The 23,305-nt window shown below is 37.4% G+C and overlaps 1 protein-coding gene across 4 annotated transcripts in view; it reads right to left on the reverse strand.

Annotated features, from left to right (window-relative positions):
• Positions 1–23,305, reverse strand: part of rbm33a (RNA binding motif protein 33a) — a 51,592-nt gene that overhangs the window by 23,364 nt on the left and 4,923 nt on the right. For 3 of the 4 annotated variants that reach the window (XR_007968513.1, XM_052103195.1, XM_052103360.1), the window contains exons 5-10: positions 13,546–13,810; positions 9,572–9,694; positions 8,531–8,717; positions 8,008–8,288; positions 3,378–3,711; positions 2,919–2,980 (exon numbers count right to left, since the gene is read on the reverse strand). Coding sequence is in view for 3 of the 4 variants with exons in the window: in XM_052103195.1 (XP_051959155.1) it covers positions 2,919–2,980; positions 3,378–3,711; positions 8,008–8,288; positions 8,531–8,717; positions 9,572–9,694; positions 13,546–13,810 (1,252 nt within the window). In the remaining variant the exon portion in view is untranslated. The remainder of the gene's footprint in view (positions 1–2,918; positions 2,981–3,377; positions 3,712–8,007; positions 8,289–8,530; positions 8,718–9,571; positions 9,695–13,545; positions 13,811–23,305) is intronic. The other variant, XM_052103279.1, reaches the window with a different exon arrangement.

Raw genomic sequence — 23,305 nt, forward strand, 5'->3', positions numbered from 1 at the left:
AGGCAGCTGCCATTTTGGAGAAAAGCCTCTCATGTGCCAACTTAAGTAGATTTCTGCGATTGACTCTGGTATCTCATCAAGTCTCAAAATTCAAGGTAAAAATCAATGTGCAAAACAAATCTTTTATGTTTCTTTCTTTTTTGGGGGGGGGTTTCTCCCCTTTTCTCCCCAATTTGGCATGCCCAATTCCCCCTATGTCAAGCCAATGAGAGCAGGCAGTCTTCCACAGACATGCTTTTGCACTTGATGACATCTGGACTGAGCACAACACTACGCAGGGGTCTCGAGACTTATTTTTCAAAGTTCCAAACTTAATGTTACTTGACACAGTAGAGCTGTTGGAAAAAATTGTTTCAGCGATGCATCGTGATTCATAATCAAACGATTCTGAATCGATTCTGAGTTCAGTTTAAATCACGGCAGAGCAGTGGTGCGCGGCAAAGACAGATGTGGAAACAAAGATGCGAGTTAAGTGCATACACAAAAGTCAAGTGCACAAGCATGACTGTTTGCAGACCAGCTGTATCAAACACATGACCATTTGTGCCTGAATGAATCTACTATCCCGAAATTCTTTCACAAATCCACACACATAGCAACAGGAGAGTTTATTTGTGATAAGCCAACAAACTGATAATTGATGACCAGCAACTTCCATTTGAGCTTAAAAATGAAAATGAATAGCATAGCATAGATTAATTTTAAATAATAATTAAATACTATTAAATGATTTACCTTGCTTAAGCATAAATACAAATAATAATATAATCAGTTGAAGTAATAGTATTCAGTGTGTTTTGACGGAGAACCAATATTTTTTTATACCATTGTTTTATAAGAAAGAAACTGAAAAACTGATATAATCTTTTAAATTATAGAACAATTTATTTATTCTTGTGGATGTTCCATGTTTTGTTCACAGCTCATTCTGAATGTAAAAAGCCAGTTTATTTAATGAGATTTGTTCAGATGAAAAAATAAAACAGCTGTTAAATAAAAAGCTGAAAGAGAAAAAATAAGAGTAAAAAATACATTTTGAAAAAGGAATATATTGAAGGACAAGATGCATCGAGAATTGTTTTATAATCGAATCATTACCATTTGAATCGTAATCGAAACGTGAGGCCAGTAAAGATTCACACCTCAATGACACAGCACCCAAAAGACAGTGTTTATGACAAGAGATACTGAAAAGTAGTGATGTGGTGCAAACGAAGTGAGACACACCAAAAACGTCCGTCTGCAACAATTAAAAATAGCGCACATGGAATTAGCCCAATGATGGGTTTATTTTTAATGATGTGAAACTGAACCAAAAAGTGGCTTAAAGTCCAAATATTGTTTGTTTTGTCTAAATACTTACATTTTCTGCTGCCACAATATACTGTATGTATATGATGTAATGTTTAATAATTATCTGCATTAAAATATATATATGAATTATTCAAATGGTTATATATTGAAAATCTTTATTTGGGTTCTTTAGTAAATATTGATATGTGATTAATAATTCAATTAACAATTTGAATCAATTGACAGCCCTAGTATACATATAAACATAGTTTCAGTGCAGATAATCAGTCCAATATAGAAAGTGTTTGAAAAGCAAGTCACTCATGTTATTGATAGCATTTTGTAATATACTGAAAGCCTAGTTAACAGGAATAAGAGCATATAGTACTGTGCAATAAATGTTACTAGAATAGGAAAAATCTGTCATATTAAAAGCAAACTCTTACTGACTTACCATATGAAGCCAGGGTTTGATTTCCAAATTACAAAAATACTAAATTGTTGTGATTTTTTACTACAACTATTATCAAACATAAATATGTAGCATGGAGATTAATATTCCAAAAATCTGCAGTAGTAAATATTCATAGAGAAATTGTGGATCAGCCTATTGTAGGATGAGATGTGATCGTATGCTAATGTATGATAATCAAGCGCCCAGAGGGCTAATGGACACTGCTGCCTGTTCAGTCATTGGCATTTTAAATGGTGCCCTGTCTTTACAGCAGGAAATGTGTCTTGAACATGTGTGGAACCTCCTCAGCAAGATGAGGGACAACAAACCATCATAAGTCAGCTCACTGATGTCCCAAAACTAAAGGGAGAACTTTAGGGAACTCTGGATATGCCAGTTTGAAATGCTGAATTGTGCAGCCCTCAGACTATTGCCTAATGAGACGCAAGGCAATAAAGAGATAATAAATACTTTTATGTAAATCAGCTATTTGTCCTATCCAGCAGCCATCACATCAAGAAAAATAAATTTCGTCAATACTTTGGTTTCTCTGTGGTGTAGTGCTGGTGCCGTGCCCATTGTGAAATCTCATCAGTCCCAAATCCCACTCCAAATAAATTTACATTTAACATTAAATATCTCTTGATTGGCTGTGTCTTGTTATAAAGCAGTTTCACAAATAGTAGACAGTAGCTGGTTGTCACACAACGCCTGGTTATAACACTGTGTTACACCAACCGTAGAAGGAAAAACACTGAAGTATCATATCAGAGAGGAAAGGGAAGAGAACAGGGGACAAAGAGTGTGGGAGACTGAGATGGTCTCCTCCATAGCAGTAATCACTTTAGCCACAGAGCAGCTGCCTAATGGTTCCTCTACATCCTTACTAGTGCTTATCATCACCAGGCAGTAAAGGGCTTTTACATCTTGTTCAGTGCTTGCACAGTCTCCATTTTAAATTTCCATCATTCAGTTATCTCCCACATGAGGACATTTTTAGAGCTACACCTTCCACACAGCAAGAGCAATGGTGGGTATGAGCCAGTCAAATTAATTATCCAAAAATCAGGACAAGCCATGGTTTTTTTTAGACATTTTATTTGTAACACACCACAGTTTTATGCAGAGTGAAAAACTTAATTCTAACTTAAAGAAAAGTGAGGTTACATACTGTGAGTCTCTGTGGAGCGATGTTTGTCCTTGGTTGGTTCTGCACAGGAGGCATTGAGGGAACTGAGATTAAATGGAAATAAAAGAGGACAAGTTAAACAGACAGAAAAAGGGATGCGGAGCAAGAGAGATTGTGTAACAGACACCATAGTAGTCTCTTCTTGCCATGTGTCTAAATCATGGTTTGTCACAGTTGGTAACAGAGATGCTGTTTATAGGGCTGCTCTTCTGATTAAATTGTGTGCCTCTCTCTTAAGCAGACTGGTCCAAATAATAAGATAAACTAACAGTCAAAAGAAGGAATTTCACTGTGAATCATTGCACCTCCAGAAATTTGTGTATTTCAGAAAGCTGTTCAAATGCACTTTGAGGGAGAAATGTACACTTAATCCATCACCCCCACTCATTACTTAAAAATATATATAATAACAGACTAAAGGTTTTGTCTCTGTGGCTGTACCTTGCACAGGTGAGGAGGAAGGTCCTCTGAAGTGAGGGTTGATGTGAATGTTCTTGGAGTGGTGCTGTTGGTGCTGTTGATGCTGCTGGTGCTGGTTGGGGTGTGGGGTTGCGTGCCGTGGCAGTGAGCTCAATATGCGCAGTCCGTGTGTGTCGTGTTGGGCTCTGGGAGATGGCCCAGGCGAACGGTGGGCCAGGTGTGGCATCAACAGCTGCAATGGCTGCTGAGGGAGTGAGGCGCCTGGTTCTGGAAAAAGCCCTGGACCTCCAGCACCTCTATGGACAGTCAGACGAGATTGTTGATGATGTTGGAGTGGAGGAGTCATTCTGAGCTGCTGGTTTGAGAGGCAGAGGAGAAAGGAGGAAGATAGGAGAAACAGAAAGAGTTGGACAGACCATCAATCAATATCCTAAGCTTGCAATTTAACCAAAACTTTTAATCATTACCGGTCTATTGGGTTGTGACCTTGGGACTAAATACAACCCCTTAAGTAATCAATCATAAAATCCTGTGACTGGAACTGAATCAAAGAGTTGCCAAGAGGAATACAAAATGATAATGCACCCTCTAAAAACAATCACTCCAAGGACTAAAGGATAGGAATACAATGATCCTATACCTGGATCGGCATCAGCACCGATATTGTGCGTTAGCCATGTTCATTACTGTCAACCTCAAAAAATTACATAAAAGAACCATAAAAACGCAATTAAAGTAGTTCATATGACTCATGCATTTAATTCAAAGCCACTTGAAGATGTGCAATAGCTCTGTGAATCACAAAAAGCTGTGTTTAATAAGTAAATATATAAAATACACACACAGCTCCAGCGCGTTATTGAATGGCGCTGCTTTGTTTACACACACGCGCTATTTTTAGCCTTCACGTGGTGTGCAATATTTGATCTCTACTCACGAACATCATCTCTGATGTAGATGCTCAAAAGATCGTCTCACTTACATGCATTTAGAAATATTTTTTTAACAAGAATTTGAACAAGCAGCAAATTGAACTACTGTGAACTTCCCTATAAACAGACACATACAGGACTTCCTGGATAGTTCAGAAATGTCAAAATAAAAGAGTGAGGGTTTAAAAGTTAAAGGTGTCACGGAGAGCCCCACAGAGGCAGAGATATGAACTCAGAAGCAGGGTTTATTGAACAGATGATTGAAACATTGTGAGTAAATCTCTTTTCTACTGATGACTTATACTGGAATTACTGTTAATTTTGTTGCTACATTATCTGATATACTAGTTAACAAGTTTTTCTTAATAAGCTACACATTTATATTAAAATAATGTGTAGTTAGAGGTTTGTGTTTCTTTACATATTAAAGAGTACTCCCAATGAGTTCCACACAATAATGTAAAGATATTCTAAACTGATAATGGAAAAAACTATGTATCGGTGGATACTGAGATTTCCGATATCAGAATCAGAAGAGAAAAATGGTATTGGTGCATCCCTATTAAAGGACACTATCTCATATCAAATAAAGACTTCTACCTCAGACACATACTGCACTCTCTTTTAGAAAGGCCTGGATATTCATGGATACTATGCTCATTAACGCATCAGCAGATAAAGATAACTTATTATCCATAAAACAACTCATTGACAGCAGTAGAGGGAAATTCTATTTAATCACTACGGCAGTGCACTATATGCTGCTGCTTTAAGCTTAAAGTAAAAGAACACATCAATGTCAAGGAATGACATGTTATGTCAAAAGCCTGAAAAGGCTTACCTTCTCGATCAAGAACATTTCCATAAAATAAAAAAAAGGAAAATGTGCAGCGTAAACGAACGAACAGCTCAAGCACAAAGGGATTACAACCCTCGACAGATATTTATTAATAAAATAAGCATAGGAAGCTAAATCCTTCAGCAAAGTACAAATTTAATTTGGTGTAATGCTTCCTCAATGGACTCCCGCCAAGTTATTTCCCGTAATCCATATATCAACATGGATAAGAGGGGGAGTAAGAATGGTGATAATAGACTTTTTCTCAAAAGCAAACCGACTCCACTCAACAACAGTGAGACAATCGAACAAAACATATGTACATGGACCATCATATAAAACTACTGCAAAACATTTCAACAATCTCATAAGTTAGGGCCTGGGTAGCTCAGCGAGTATTGCGAGATGCTGACTACCAGCCAGGCCTACTGAGCAACCAAATGGTTGCTAGGGAGGTTAGAGTCAGATCCTCCTGATAGCGATTAGTGGATCTCGCTCTCAATGGGGCGCATGGTAAATTGTGCATGGATTGTGGAGAATAGCATAAGCCTCTCGTGCTAAGAGTCTCTGTGGTGTCATGCACAGCGAGACACGTGATAAGATGCACGGATTGACTGTCTCAGAAATGGAGGCAACAGAGACTTGTCTTCCGCCATCTGGATTGAGGTGAGTAACTGCGCCACCACGAGGACCTACTAAGTAGTTGGAATTGGGTATTCCAAATTGAAAAAAAAATAAAAATAAATTCTCAAAAAGGTACGTGTGCGTGTGTGTGCGCACACACACACACACACACACACGCAAACGGTCAAAAGTTTTGAAACACTTGACTGAAATGTTTCTCATGATCTTAAAATTATTTTGATCTGAAGGCGAATGCTTAAATGATTGAAATTAGTTTTGTAGACAAAAATATAATTGTGCCACCATATTCATTTACTTCATTGTAAAACGAAAATTTTATAAAAAAAAAATTTAAGTTTTGAAATTGATGATTTGGCCAAATAATACAGAAAAGCAGCCAATAAGTGCCCAACACAGACGGGAGCTCCTTCAATATAGTTTAAAAAGCATCCCAGGGTGATACCTCAAGAAATTGGTTGAGAAAATGTCATATTCTGCAAATTCTAGGCAAAGGGTGACTTTGAAGATGCTAAAATATAACACAGATTTGATTTACTTTGGATTTTGTTTAGTAACAACATAATTCCCATAGTTCCATTTATGTTGTTCCATAGTTTTGATGACTTTACTATTATTCTAAAATGTGAATGAGTAAAGAATGAGTAAGTGTTTCAAAACATTTGACCGGTTGTGTGTGTATGTATGTATGTACACACACACACACACACACAAACACACAGTATATAAAAATTTAAGCTAAGCAAAATGCTGTCTCACCATTTAAGTGTCCAACAGTTTTGAAGAATGCGTGGAGAACCAATCAGGACATTTTGAGATTGATACTGATATTTTCAAAGAGCCCCTTCTACCACACTGAAACACATATTGCACTATACGCTGCAGAAAAATGCACCACACTGAAAAAATCAGAATGAAAAAGAATGAAGGGGTCGCGAGCCACATTTTTAAGGTGTAACTTTTACATTTGACACAGTGTCATAAAATGTGGTGTGTTAAACACTACAGATGGCATTTCTGAAATATTAGCAGAAAGAATGTGATCAAATATAAAAGTATAGTGAAAATTAATTATGACGAAAGAGAATCAACTGTATTATGTTCTGCATTATATAGAATTGAACTTTTAACAATCTAAAACACCAATTTATCTTTTCAATTTGCTAATATTAATAGCTTGACTTTAACTGCAAAAATAAAAATAATTTGAGTGCTGTAATTTATGCAATTTACATGTTCGAATGAAGTAGCTCAGTTAAAAGATTCAATAGCTAGTCGCCTCTTTCTAAAAGTGAACTCAGCATTGGACGTATATTTTGATTGTCTTATCTAGTCTTGGTTGAAAAAAACTGTATAACATTCTGAGAATATAATTCAATCAATCTTTTTTTTTAATCCAGAGGACATGTTTCAAAAGCAAGCTAAACAATAATTTAATATAGAATTTAGTAAAGACTATAATACGTATAATAACAATACAGCACATTGAAGCTCTTCTCCTAGTATTGTTTATTTATTTCTCAATTAATCATATCTTGTGCACAGAGGCTTGTGATAATTAAAAGCATACTGTAATAACTTTACAGTGGAGCTGTAGTTAGGTGCAAATTTGTCCATGGTGCAAACGCAGAGCAGGTTTCTCTTATCAGTGAGGGGGGAGCGGGATATGATAACCCAATGTGGAGTGATTATAGAATGCTTTGAACAGAGGAAAAATGGTTGCAATTTTTTATGTTGTTTTCACCTATGGGCATAACACTGTGGCACTAAATGTGTTATCAAAGAGTTTGTTTGAGTGGCCCTACCAGCCCATCACAGTAACGTTGGCTCAACCAATGGTGTGGAACAAGTTTATATGTTTGTACAACCAATGGAAGACAAAGTGAAACTGCTGGAATTTGTATGAAAACAGTGATTATTTTTTATAACAAACTTTAACTTTAAAATTGAATTATGTAATGTCTACACCACTAGCAGAACTAAAAGGCATTGGTTAAGTCCAAATTTGATTTGTCTGATTGCCTACACCAAACAAAAGATTAATATTAAAAGCAACATAGAGCCAGCTTTTACTCTTATCTGGAATCTTATCCTTAGCAGTCTCTATAAAATTATACAGATACAGAAAGTCATAGAGAAAAAATATTTTAACATTGCAAAAAAATTACTCCAATACCATCAAAGAAAAGGTTGGGGCATTCATATTTGGTGTAATTTCAGATAACGTTCATTATCTCACCTGCATCCCCAAGTTCATTTGCATCAGTGGAGGCCTTTGCTCATTTATTCTCCCTCGCCCTCCAACTCCATGGAAATTCCCCATTCCAAAAGGAGGGAATTCGCATCTTCCACCGCCTCCTTGTCCTCCTCTTCCCCTGACCCCTCCTCTACCTGCCATTCCTCCTCTTCCTCCATCTGCTCGCATTCCACCTCTCCCTTGCCCTCCAAAACGGCCCTGCTTCCTCTGACGTTCCTTTTCTTCAAACTCTTGCAGGTCTGCTTTAGCTTCCTCAGAGAGCTCTAAAAAATAAAGAGAGAGATCACACACACATGGTATTATTTGTTTGATTTTGACAAATGGGATGCCATTCATTATGCCAATAATTCATAAAAGCAGCATTATCTAAACCAACTTTCAATAAAAGTTCTTGGAGGAATTTATTTATTTTTTTTGGTCATGCTCAAATGGCAGGTGATTCAAAATAAGACCTTATCAGATTTTACACTCATAAAAGTTAGAGAAGGCATTTGATAGTGCAAACCTAATGTCTCTGGGATGTTCCTTCTTTTAGTAGTGGCATCTGACAGCCTAACTACGGTGGCATCTTTGCGCTCTGTTTTAAATCGCAGGCGGCCAGATTCCTCATCATCTTCCTCTTCCTCATCAGACTCTTCCTTCACATCCATGTCCTGGTCAGGCTCAGCTTCAGCTACAGGGTCATTTTCTGCCTGAAGGACACAGGACAGATAAATAATCAAACTGACAGTAAAAGCAAAACTGTGCCTAAAAACTGAGAACCAGGACACATTTACACATGTGGCAAAGCAAAATGATCTAATTAATTTTCAATGGAAGTTGGCCACATCCACTGACATGAGTGACAGCAACTGTTGGCAGCTAGATGTGGTCATTTTACATCAACATCAGAGTGTATAGAAAATGTTAACTTTAAAAAGTTTAACAGCAAATAGGGTGCAACGTTCAGCATTGACTACCAATAGGATTAAAGACTGTCGAGTGCAGGCAAGACAGAGGAGAAGTAAAGTTTCTATGAACGATTCCACTATTCTAATTAGGGTTGTCACAATACTATAATCATATATTACGATACTATACCAGCTTAAGTATCACAAGTACTATAGCTATAAGTAGTATGATAAGTAGTATCATGTACCACACGATAGTGTGTTAATTCTTAACACAGATGCGGTCTCAAAATTAACACGTTGAGATTTGGACGTGTGTTTGAAGGAAGGGAAAATAGCTCATTGAAAAATAAACTATACCATGTAAGGGGCAAATTCTAAACAGCATTTTGCACTCTTAAAGGGCACTTAGTGAAGGGGTTGAACGCCACTCAAAAAGACAATTTTTTTTCTCCGAAAACTTTTAAATGCACCAAGTAGACATTATAACTGAAATATACCCATATGAATCAGAACTGAATCAAATTCAGATTAGAATAGAAAAGCAGTGTATTGGAAACGAATCGGGGAATCTGTATCAATTCCCAGCCCTAAAAATGCGAAGCTGAGAAAATCATTTTATGTTAAACACATCCACTGAGGCAGCTGTCATTTACCTCTTCTAATTCTGGGACCTGAGAGCCATACTCTGTTTCATCCTCATGTTCCTTTTCAACTTCCTGTTGGTCAGTCTGCTGTTCCTGCTGCTCTTCACTATACTCAGCCGGATAGTCATCCACCTATGAAGAACAACCAAATTTTGACTCCCAAAACGTCTCAAATTAATGCTAAATTCAAGATGCTTCAATGGAAATTCATGCTTGATCTTAACATCAGGGCTTAGCTGATCTAATAAAAATCTATATCTAATAAAACACCTGTTGTGGGGGTGTGTAGTAGTTCAGCACTACCAAGGCCTGTTCAACACAGAAAGAGACATTGATGATGAAGATAAAACATTAGATTGAAGGAAAATCACTTCTGAATGAAAATGTTAATGCCACATCTGAGAGAGAATCCAGAAAGGCCCAGTGCAGCGATCTGATGTTGGGGAGGGTGGGTGCTGAAGGGGAGTCTTTCTAAATTAGCATAACAGTGGGAGCCCAGCCTCATTACTATGCCCTATTACCATTCCTGCTGATATTTGAAATTCAATGAGATGTAAATGTTTGACATGATACACAGAGAAAGGGAGATAAACATGCACACGGCTCAGTGGTGGTGAAAATATCATTGACTATGTCGTCCTTGCACACACACAAACAGACACAAAGAAAGCTCTGGCACACACATAGATCAGTGGAAGGGAAAATATCATCATCTGACTCAGAGCAAATTCTCATACATACTTGTGCACAGAATACACAAAAGCACCCAGAGAGACAGGCACAGATGAGTTCTGCTGACTACCTTGCTGAACCACACATGCCCTCCACCACAGGTCTTGACTGGTCCCCTCGACATAGCTTACAGGTCCTGTGCCCATTACACTGTAATAGTACACCACAAGGCCTGCTTGCGTCCCCCTGCTACCCACGACTTTCCTGAGCAGCCGATGGGCAGCACCATGACAGTTCCCCACTTTCGTTCGCCTGTTTTCACTTTTCTGGTCTTATTGGTTAACAGAAACCGCACACACAACACAAACACATTAAAAGTAATAATAAAGTTAAATATATGTCATCAGGTTCAACATGGGCTGTTGTTGATTACCACTAGTATATGATTTTCAGGAAAAAAAAAAAAAACATATATATATATATAAAAACACATTGTGATGTGTGGAACGACTAATTCTACCCTGCAAATGTTTAGTTCCACGTTCCAAAACCCGAAGTGTGAAAAAGGTCTATTGAGGGACTTGTACACAACCATTACACAAGGTGCAAACATTCATTGATGCTCAAGAAGACAACACATTTCTATATGCATACTATAACTTATGTAAATATCTAATGAAGATTCTGTAGAGAAGTACTAAATAAAAGAAAATATCTCTTATATTTATATAAATTATGAAAGTTTTCTAACTTTCAGCAATCTAAATTGAGCAATTATGTTATTTGTTGACTAAAAAACCATTTTAGCCATTGAGCTCCTTAAAGTTTCAGTTTAGGAGCCAATAGCACCAAATTTTTTTTTTTGTCTGAAGCCCTGCCTTAATAACCTTTCCATACCTTTCCATAATATTTGCTAAATTGTGATGTCAGTCATTTTTAAAACCAATGAGGCGAAGTGGTAGTGCACAAACCCATAAAGATTTGGCATCTCTTAAAGAAATGTTCCGGGTTCAATACAAGCAAAAGGAGGGACAAGTCGAAAAAATTTTTTGTGGAATTCAACATTCTGCCACAAATGCTGTCGACTGAGCTTGTATTGAACCAAATTCTTTCTAGCAAGTCAGTCCACTGTCGGGTATCTTTGGAATGATCTTGGAAGGCTATTTCCAGTCATGCCAGTGCAGATCCCATCTACTTGAATGGGGAAAAGACCAAAATTAAAAAACGGTTGGTCAAGATTACAATCCAAGTGTGCCGCACAAGCCCTCAAAAGTGAAGCCAAAACGTCTCGATCGCCCCCGGTGACTGGTCCTAGTATAGGTCATAAACCCCACCTCCCCATGTTATTCAACGGGACGTGAGACCACCTAAACAATTCAATTACACTTCACATATCTTTTTTCCAAAGATAGAAACTACAGTAAATTAAAGAAACTATCACATTGATGCACAGACTCAAGTCCCAAGATGTCAGCGCAATATCGGGGGGACACTGGCGGCTTCAGTTCTCACCAATGGAAAAGAGCGAAGGGGTGTCGTCCATCTTTTTTTACAATCTATGTTACAATCAAAGAACATATTTCAGAGAGTTGCGTGGCACCATGCGCGGTTTGGACGTGTGAATTGCGAGCTCTGTGCACTTGACTAATTTTAATACTTTTTATGTCATAAACCGGTGAGATTCTATACACCTTGATTCTTAATTGTTCTAGGAAGACAATATGTCAAAGAATTCAAAATCCTGTTTCTTCAAGAAACACATCTTTCTCTGCAGGAAGTTGAAAAATTTGGGAAGATATGGGGTGAACATGTTTTCTTTAGTGCTGGCTCAAGTAAGAGCAGGGAAGTCATGACATTGATAAGTAAGCATCTAAAATTAATATGTTTCAAACAGATTAAAGATAAATTAGGATGAGTCATTATTGTTTTAGCAGAAATTCAAGAGCAAAGTCTTATATTGGCTAATACTTATGCACCTAACGTTGATGATCAGGGCTTTTTTTATAGATCTTGAAGGGATGTTGCAATCCGCTTGTACCCTCATGATATAATATTGGGAGGAGACTTTAATCTATGGGGGGGAGGGTTATGCATATATTGATTCTTTATTTATGTTGTGTTTGTCTCTTGAATGGAATCAATACAAAATTGTGATTCATTAGCTCAGCGAGTATGGACGCCGACTACAACCCCTGGAGTTGCGAGTTCGAATCCAGGGTGTGCTAAGTGACTCTAGCCAGGTCTCCCAAGCAACCAAATCTTTTAAACTGTATCTAAAAGGTGTTTTAACTATAAGGTAGGACTTCCTTTCTACATCCGTTGACCATTGGGTGCACAGAGCTCCTTGGCTGAGTGTTCCAATTTCTCCCATTTGTTTTAATAGAAATGGCCCATCTCTGATTGAACCAGGAACATTACTTAAAAAAAAAAAAACATTCCTTAAGAGAAATTCGCTTAAAACAAATGTCCCCTACAGAGGACAAACATAAAATTCTGGGTGCCAGGAGGTTAAATCTGAAGAACAGCTTGTAAACCACCCTAACACAGACAGTTGGATAGGACCAAATCACTAGACATGTATCCTGCACACAGAGCACATAAACTGACCACCTACAGGGCACATAGCTAATCCTTTAAACCGTTCCACACATTAACTTTGGATAACAGCAAACATGGAAATGCTAAGCCCCAGCAGCTAAGCGACCTTGTAAACATAGATATCATATGGTCAAACAAAACACTCACATAGTGGGATTTAAGCAATACAAATATTCTTCAAGGATGCTGCAAAAAGCTGACAAATGTGGTTCATCTTCTTGGTATTCACAACAAAATATTTTGTCACTGTCACAAATGTGACAAAATATTTTGTCACGTTTGTGTTTGTCGCAAATATTTTGTCACACTCAATCATGCAGGACAAAATAAGACTTCATGACAACCCTGTTAAGTGTTTTGAAATTGCTCCTTGTCTGTTATCTTAAGTTAAGCAAATAAATAAACATGTACAGAAAGGACACAACTCATCAATCATGCCCTAGTGTCACTCTAGTTAAAGACCACTTTAAAAAAGGTCAATAATCTTTTCACCAACAGCCAACTTTATCAGATCCTGTCTGAGAGCTCTTCCCATTACCCAGCATGGATTGGCAGGACATCTGCTGAACAAAGACTCTCACCCTGTACAAAACCATGAGGCCTGAGGGTCACAAAGCATGAGGTGTCAAGGTGTAGAAGTGGGGGAAATGTGGAGGGGGGAGTATGGCGAGTGTGTGAAAGTAAGCAATAGCAAGAGAAACACAGTTCCTTACTTGAAAATCATCATCCAGTGGCTCATCGATCTGTAGGTCCAGCACTTCATCTTGATATCCATCATAATTCTGCTCTCCTGTGTATTCCATCCCTTCCTCCTCTGCTTGGTACTCCTCATTCTCATCATTAGCTAAACCCTCTTGCCCAACCGTCTGTTCAAAGGCCTCTTCTGTATATTGGCCCCCTTCAGTGTCTTCATCCTGAACTTGGCCTGAGGTCTCCAGACCCAGGGTTGCATTTAAACTCAAAACTTCACCCTGGCCACTGTAACACAGACATACACACATAAACAGAGAAAAATGTGTTAATGTTCTGGGCAATAAAGTGTAGATTTGGTTCGATTTTTGGTTCCAAGAGCCCACAATAACTACGTTTTATATTTAAGGAAGTGTTAAATATGACAATGTTGAATGAATTACATTATTACTGTCATTAATAGCAGTGGAACAAAAAGAAGAATTTTGTGAAGAATTTTCAAATAGCTCTTTTTCATAGAATAGATCATAGTAGCCATGTCCGTGAAGCTCCAAAAGGATGAAAATAAATAAACCCCTCAGATGTGTTCCATACGACTTCTGCGCTACAGTCTTCTAAAAACATACGATAACTTTGTGTGATGAACAGACTGAAATTGAAGTCATTAAGGCCTACCCACACCAAAATCTTGACAACTTTGTGAGACAAACTGCTGATGAAAGTTGTATTCAAACAGAGACCATGACAAAATTAATAAGTTTCCACCCTGTACAGAAGGTGGTGCTGTTGCTGTTCTACAAACATGTTGATATTGTTTTCCTATGCAGACATTCTTCTGCATTTTAATGCATAAGATTAATATATTTAATTCTGTTAAGGCATTAATTTACCTGATTTGGCAAAACTGTTTAATTGTTTTTTTTCCATGTCTTTGATGCATTAAGGATTTTTTTTACCAGCAGCCATATCACCTGTAGTTCAAGACTGGTTGCCTACTGAAGCCAAGCAGGGTTGAGCATGGTTAGTACTGGATGAGAGACATCCTGTGAAAACTTAGGTTGCTACTGGAAGAGGCATTAAGGAGTCCAGCAGGGGTGCTCACCCTGCAGACTGTGAAGGTCCTAATGCCCCAGTGTAGTGATGGGGTCACTATACTGTAAAAAGGCACCGTCCTTTGGATGAGATGTTAAACCGAGGTCCTCACACTCTGTGGTCATTAAAAATACCAGGACACTTCTCGAAAAGAGTAGGTGTGTACCCCCGGTGTCCTGGCCATATCAATCATGGTTTCCTAATAATCCCCATCCATGAATTTTCTCTACTCTCTCCACTCCACCAATAGCTGGTGTGTGGTGACCGTACTGGTGCACTATGGCTGCTGTTGCATCATTGAGGTGGATGCTGCACACTGGTGGTTAAGGAGAGTCCCCTGTTCACTGTGTAAAGCGCTTTGAATGTAGTGTCAGAAAAGCGCTATATAAATGTATCGTTCATTCATTCAATATAAATACATGTAGAATAAAGTACATTAAAGAAAAACAGATATAGAAAATATGATGCATAATAGAGCTGCACAATTAATCGAAAGAAATCGAAACTGCGATATGACCTTTTGCGATAATTAAAAAAAGTCTCAATTTGGTTCTTTTTAAGAAGGCTCAAATGTGAAATCTCCAGTAGCCTTTTTGCAGTTGAACATGTGGAAAACATTACAATAATCGCAGTTCAAATCACAATCGCAATATGACTTTTTGTCCAAATCATGCAGCCCTAAAGCATAACATTAAAAATGTTATTAAAGAAAACACAAGTTCAAGGCTTTTCTATATTAAATGATCGCATATTTCTATTGAATTCAGGGTTTCTTGTCCAAGGTGGAAAAAAAAAAAGCACCATTTCAGGAATACTTTGCTATATTATCCTTGCAATCAAAATAACAATGAGGTTCTACAATACGTTTTTCTTCACTCATAGTAAAATATTGCATGTAAAGAGTCTTTTTATGCTATATTTTATTGCGAGCTTTGTCCAAACGTATAGCTGAACATCACTGTTATTTTAAATGGCAGAAATAAAGCTACATATTAAATAATGTATATTATTACATGGCTCTCTGGAATACTCTATTCTGATTGGTCAATGGTGCCATCCAGCGATCAGATATTGCTCTGTAATAACTACACATCCTGGGATTAAGACGATTCAGACCGTTCATCCAGGTTCTGTGAGCAGTCTCTCCTGCTTTTCGGCTCACTGTGCAATCTCTACAAGTAAGCTAATAAAATAATTTCAACTCAAATCAATGTTTCATTTCCATTTATTTATTTGATAAGTAGTCTTGTAATAGGCTAATAATGAGCTGTCAGATGGTCATTTTCACAAAATAAACAACAACAGAACTAAGAATCAAACCACATGTGAATTTTAGCTGTTCAGCGATTTCTTTTTTCTCAAATTGCATAACTTCAACACAAATCAATATAATATGTCCACGTATTTATTTATTTGGTTTGCAGCTGTGTAATAAGCAGTTTTATGTAAAAAAGCCGGTTGTTATTGCAAAATAAACTCCTTCAGGCTGAAGCAAGACCCTGTCCTGATCACTGTGTTACAGTTTATTGTGCAATAACAACCGGCTGACTGTACATTAAACCTTACTTAAAGACAAAACAAAAGGTACAGTATATTGTAAAATATGAGGTATCGGCACATGACAAATATTCTAATAAGAAAGAATGTGGTTACATCGTCTACATTATTTACAACATACAGTGCATCCGGAAAGTATTCACAGCGCTTCACTTTTTTCACATTTTGTTATGTTACAGCTTTATTCCAAAATCGATTAAATTCATTATTTTCCTCAAAATTCTACAAACAATACCCCATAATGACAACATGAAAGAAGTTTGTTTGAAATCCTTGCAAATTTATTACAAATAAAAATGCTCAATACTTTGTTGAAGCACCTTTGGCACCAATTACAGCCTCAAGTCTTTTTGTGTATGATGCTACAATCTTGGCACACCTATTTTTGGGCAGTTTCTCCCATTCTTCTTTGCAGGACCTCTCAAACTCCCATCAGGCTGGATGGGGAGCGTCAGTGCACAGCCATTTTCAGATCTCTCCAGAGATGTTCAAATGGGTTCAAGTCTGGGATCTGGCTGGGCCACTCAAGGACATTCACAGAGTTGTCCCGTAGCCACTCCTTTGTTATCTTGGCTGTGTGCTTAGGGTCGTTGTCCTGTTGGAAGATGAACCTTCGCCCCAGTCTGAGGTCCAGAGCGCTCTGGAGCATGTTTTCATCAAGGACGTCTCTGTGCATTGCTGCATTCATCTTTCCCTCGATCCTGACAAGTCTCCCAGTTCCAGCCTCTGAAAAACATCCCCACAGCATGATGCTGCTGGGTGGCCACATCTAGGAAGAGTCCTGGTGGTTCCAAACTTCTTTCATTTATGGATGATGGAGGCCGCTGTGCTCATTGGGACCTTCAATGCTGCAGAAATTTGTCTGTACCCTTCCCCAGATCTGTGCCTCGATACAATCCTGTCTCGGAGGTCTACAGACAATTCCTTGGACTTCATGGCTTGGTTTGTGCTCTGACATGCACTGTTAAATGTGGGACATTATATAGACAGGTGTGTGTCTTTCCAAATCATGTCCAATCAACTGAATTTACCATAGGTGGACTACAATCAAGTTGTAGAAACATCTCAAGAATGATCAGTGGAAACAGGATGCACCTGAGCTCAATTTTGAGTGCCATGGCAAAGGCAGTGAATACTTATGTACATGTGATTATTTTTTTATTTTTTTTATTTTTATACATTTGCAAAAACTTTGAGGAAAATAACGAATTTACTCAATTCTGGAATAAGGCTGTAACACAACAAAATGCGGAAAAAGTGAAGCGCTGTGAATACTTTCCGTATGCACTGTATTTGCATTGAATTCAGGGTTTTTGTGCATGAGACAAGTAAAAGAGCACCAGAATACATTCTGATGTCTTTGTTTATAAACATTTATAAAACAAACATTTATTATAGCCTAGGCAGACTTTCAAAACAAGACCAGGTTTAATTTTGTAGTACATGAACATGTGGTTCATGAACTGCAGTTATTTAAATTTTTATGGGATGTGTATCAACTGCACATCCAATGCCGGAGTTTACCAGTTGATTTGTGTGACCAACACACTGGATTAAGAAAATTACAAAAAGCTTTATCTTCTTGGTTAGTTTTCATCGCAGTCTGAAGAAAGAAAAAAAAACAGACTGCTTCATACAAAAACTTTGGATTGTCGGTGGTTGATTTGTCAGACCCAATATGAGTAGAGCCATAGGAATGCATTGTTCCTATTCTAAGGCTCGTACAGAATGTACATTTGTAGAGTAAATCAGACTTGGGGTGAATAGGCCTTTCTTTAAACATCTTCCTCTCCACCTTGACTCTCTAATCAAATATGGTCCAAGTTAAACGTCAGTAACTGTACATCAAACTTCATTGGTTCTCACGTCTCGTGTCCAAACTTCATTGACATCAAACCTGACTAAATGCATCTATTACGCCATGTTTGAATTGAGAGCAACGGGGTTCCTTTTTGAAGCTTGACAGACATGGCCACTATGAATTGTCTTTGTATGGAATAGAGCTGTGTGAAGACTCTTAAATATTTTTGTGCTAAACAGAAAAATATTAACATACAGGTTTATAATGATATGAGGGTGAGTAAAATACTGACAATTTAAATTCTGTAACAATGTTCCAAGCACATCACTTAAAATTGTCATTTTTTAACAAGTATTTTTTACTGCAAAAAAGAAAGCAATTTCACTAATGCAGAACGACAATTAACTGAGGGAAAACACAGCCAAAACAGATGTTTTTATAACCTCAGAGCTCCACCATAGGTGTCAAAGTTAGTTCAATGTCAACTCTAATTATGTTTTGGATGAACTGCTCTATTGATTTTGTCATAATACTGAAGGCTTTGCATAAATTATGGGCAATTAAGACAATTTTGACCCCACAATCTGAAAAGTCAGTTTTGATTATAAAGTAGCTACTTTACTAAACTGCAAAAACAAAGATTATGAACAGTGTACATACAGTAGTCCTGTATTTAATATAAATTGTGAGATTATCTTTACCAAAATAACAATTATGTTTAAGTAGTTTACTTTAGTTCAAATTATTTAAGTAACAACAACCAATGAAAAATGTATAATGAAAACAGTCAACACATTTCATTATCAAACAGTTGAATAGCTGTGCTGTGGCTCAGAAAACTTCCATTAGTGGTCAATTCGCAGCAGTAAAAAATGCATTTGAAAAATGATGAAACCAACATTTAAGCTGCCCTGGAGAAGAAGCACAACCGTTTGTCCAAATCATGGCAGCACTTTGTATTAAACACTTCACTGAAAATACATAGCACATAGCTTAACCTCGTGCAACCCCACATCCTCCTATGCAGACATTGCATTTTTTCTTTGCTATTTATTTTAAACCAACTGATCTCAGTTCAAGACAATCGGGGCTGTCAGTAAAGAGTTACACTTTGAGTCATGTGACAAAACAACATGGTGCTGATCACAGCAGAGTTCGTTTTTGGGAGAATTGCCACTAAAACTACATCTGGTAACAATAGAGCCTCAAGTTTCATCCGATATGTCTTTTTGAAAACGTGGGTGTTTATCGGCACACTGTTTAACACAATGACCACGAAAGTGGACTCTAGCACCATTCTTTTCTTAGAAACCCTATATTTAGTGCACTATATTAGGCGCATCCAAAAGCTGAATATTTTTGCTTTCAAAAGGCTTTATATTGTTAGGATGAAAATAAGGTGCATATCCAACTTTTCTGAGACTAGTGCAGATGGACAGCACACTGGAGGTTAAGTCACTCACTAAATAGGGAGCATCCTATAGATTTCCTATGCAGTCAAGTGCATTCACTCCTAACACTGACCAAAGGTTCAGCTTTGGATGATTACTTCAGGGCTCCAGACTGCGAATAAAATGGTCGCAAATGCGACCAAAAATTATTTATTGCGACTTTAATTTAAAATCTATTCGCCATTGGCGACAGTGTGTGTTCATATGCGGTTTCGTCAGATATCATCTTGTGAGTTACTGAATGCATCTATACAGCATGCACCAGTGTGTCTCATGCCACTTTTAACTTTTCGGTTTCTGATGAGCTTGCTGCACCACACGCAACAAACCCAGTGTGAGAGAGTCATGCCCAAATTACGCTTTTGAACCAGATCTTGAATAGCAGTTTGAATCAGATTCACTTTCTCAGTGAATCAGCTGTCAGTGAACTCACAAATGGGAGTGCAGAAATTTCGAAATAAGTTTCCCAAGTGTATATTGGGCTTCTTTATAATTAAAAGTCCCGTATTGTGTACCACTGTTTTTCTTTATTGATTGGGATAGGAGTAGCACAATAAACTGCATCAGGGATTTCATTCATTTTGCACTCTTGTTGTCTGTGTCTGGACTATCTGGTAACAGTAAAAGACTAGGCGATATTGTAAAACAATTTATATACTGTGAGTAGAGAATCCGAATAAGAATTTCTATAGCTTTTTATGATTTAAATTTCACAACTTAGTTCTTCTGTGTCCAAAGGAGGACATATATTTTTAGCAAAACTATTTGCTCTTCAAAAAAATATATTTTGCATGTTTATTAAGTGCTACTGGTTACAAATCAAAAAGGGAAATGGAAAATGCACACAGCATTAACGATCGGGTCTCAGGAGGTTAATGTGAGCAGATTGCCATGTAGTGCTTGACAGACTGCAAGCTCTGTTCAAGGCAGCATTTTCTCCCAGTGCAAATCTTACTCTTATATTCTTATCTGTACCCTAAATTCTATGTAGCCTAAATGCTATATTTTCAGAGCTATGCAAGTATTTCCATTTTGCACAACAGCTTTTTTGTGAAAGTCAGTTAAACTTAAAATATTTAAGAACAAGCACGGGTGCATTCATATAAAAAAAAAGGCAGTGCAAAATTCACAAAATTCTAGGTGCACAGTTATTCTGACTAAAATATTTAATATGATATGACTCAAAATGATCTGCAGAAGAAACAAAGTCATACAGTTTTGGAATTAAGCAAAGAATTATAATTTGTAGGTGGACTATTCCTTCAATGTTTAATTGATATTAAATATAGCCCCTGGATTTTACATTGACATTTTAAAATATATTTTGGCTTTATATTGAAATAATATGAATCTTGACAGGGTTCAGAAAATAAGGGTAAGTGAAAAGTGGACAAAGACAAAGTGGACAGGTAAAATGTGACTGTAAAGAGAAGTGGGTTCCCTCGAATAGCTTGCTAGTTTGTTGTATGTCAAGGTTTTTTTCTCCCTAGAAAATTTTTCAGTGGTCACCCAAGCAATATTTGTGCAGCAGAAACAAATGTAACAATATTCATCTTGTGTTCTGTTCTTAATATGCCTCTCATTTGAAATGCACATTTGCACGGTGCGACTGAAGCTTGGTTTTGCAAGTGTGGCAAGTGATTTGATCTTGCCACAAATCAACAATTGTTTACAGACAGATTATTTCACATTTAATTGACTATATCAAAATTCTAGTGGGTCAGATGTTTACATAAACTAAGTTAGCTGTACCTTTAAGCAGCATGGAAAATCCCAGAAAATGATGTCAAGCCTTTAGACAATTAGCTTCTAATAGGAGGTGTAATGAAATGGAGGTGTATGTGGATGTATTTTAAGGCCTACCCTCAAACTCAGTGCCTCTTTGCTTGACATCATGGGGAAAATCAAAAGAAATTAGCCAAGACCTCAGAAAAACATTTGTGGACCTCCACAAGTCTGGGTCATCATTGGGAGCAATTGCCTGAAATCCAAATGCCTGAAGGTACCACATTCATCTGTACAAACAACAGTATGCTAGTATAAACACCATGGGACCACACAGCCATCATACCGGTCAGGAAGGAGACGCATTCTGTCTACTATAGATTAACATAGTTTGTTGCGAAAAGTGTAAATCAATCCCAGAACAACAGCAAAGTACCATATGAAGATGCTGGAGGAAATAGATAGACAAGTATCTATATCCACAGTAAAATGAGTCCTATATCGACATAACCTGAAATTCTGCTCAGCAAGGAAGAAGCAACTGCTCCAAAACTACCATAAAAAGCCAGACTACAGTTTACAAGTGCATATGGGGACAAAATCTTACGTTTTGGAGAAATTTCCTCTGGTCTAATGAAACTAAAATGTAACTGTTTCTCCATAATGACCATCATTAAGTTTGGAGGAAATGGATGAGGCTTGCCAGTCGAAGAACACCATCCCAACCATGAAGCATGAGGTGCCATCATCATGTTGTGCTTTGCTGCAGGAGGGACTGGTGCACTACACAAAATAGATGGCACCATGAGGAATGAAAATGATGTGGATATATTGAAGCAACATCTCAAAACATCAGCCAGGAAGTTAAAGCTCGGTCGCAAATGGGTCTTCCAAATGGGCAAAGACTTAAAGCATACCTCCGATAGGAAATTTTTAGCGCAGAACTGAAAAACATGTGCGAGTAAGGAGTAGTGTTGTAAAAAATACTGGTACTCCGGTACCAATTCGGTACTCAAACAAAAAGAAATGTACAATGCCAGAATTTCTGAATGTACCGGAGTACCGAGTCTACCCGGTTCCCAATCAGAGTTGGGAACTTTCGAACGTTCACAACAAGCAAAAGATGACGACAAGCAAAGCTGCTTAGGAGTCTCAACTGAATATTGTCGAAAAGAAAAGTGGAAAAAGCCAGGTTTGGAAATTCTTTGGATTTGAGGATGATGAAAAGGGAAACATCATAGATCAGCAAAAACCTATTTGTAAACGCTGCTTTCAAAATTTTCTGACAAAGGAGGAAACACATCAAACTTAATAAAGCACCTGAAAGACAGACACCCAGATTAATTCAAGCAAATGAAGCAGGTGAGTTTAAAAGCATATTATCATTTGCATTAGGGCTGAAACCTTTAGTCGATATTATCGACAACTTCGAAAATAAAAAATGGTCGAGAAAATTTTTAGTTGTCTAATAGTCGTTTGATCTCAATTAACGTAACGTGAAATCATATTAAACTGTAATGATGAAGCGCCAGAGCAGCGCTGCAGTTCACGCCTGATGGAGGAGAAGAATTACACAGATCACAGTCCAGATTCACTCTAAGCTTTCACAGCTTCATCTTATGTAGATCCAAAAGTATTAGGGAATTATAAAAAAAAAATATATATAATAATAATAATAAATTCAGAAGCACTCTCGTTTTGGAATAAGCAGAGTCGGAGCTCTTTAAAGGAAACATGCGTTACATCTTAAATGCAGTTAATTTAATGCGTTATAGCTTTATTAAAGTCCAAGTAATACAGAAGCAGCTCATGTTAATAACTATAAACTCAGAAACTGGCATTTCTCTGTGTGGTCGGTGCCTCTTCTATGAGTTGCACGAATGTCCCGATCTAAGGGGGAGAGAACGCAATGGCTCGCGACTTATTTAATCATAATATATGTCACTGTGTATTTCTTAACATGAAGAAAATTGGCAATATGCAGCTTTATTAACATGAGAACACTGCGCATTAGTTCATTCTGTTGTGCAATTGTATGCTTGTTTATTTAGGTTTTATTTTAGTACTTGGCAAAAACTTAAAGTAAACGTTGAAGCAAATCTTATATAAGTGTTCAAAAATAATTTAAGCATACATTGTACAGTTTTGTTATAATTC

Source organism: Xyrauchen texanus, chromosome 1, assembly GCF_025860055.1.
Source record: "Xyrauchen texanus isolate HMW12.3.18 chromosome 1, RBS_HiC_50CHRs, whole genome shotgun sequence".
NCBI lineage: Eukaryota > Metazoa > Chordata > Actinopteri > Cypriniformes > Catostomidae > Xyrauchen > Xyrauchen texanus.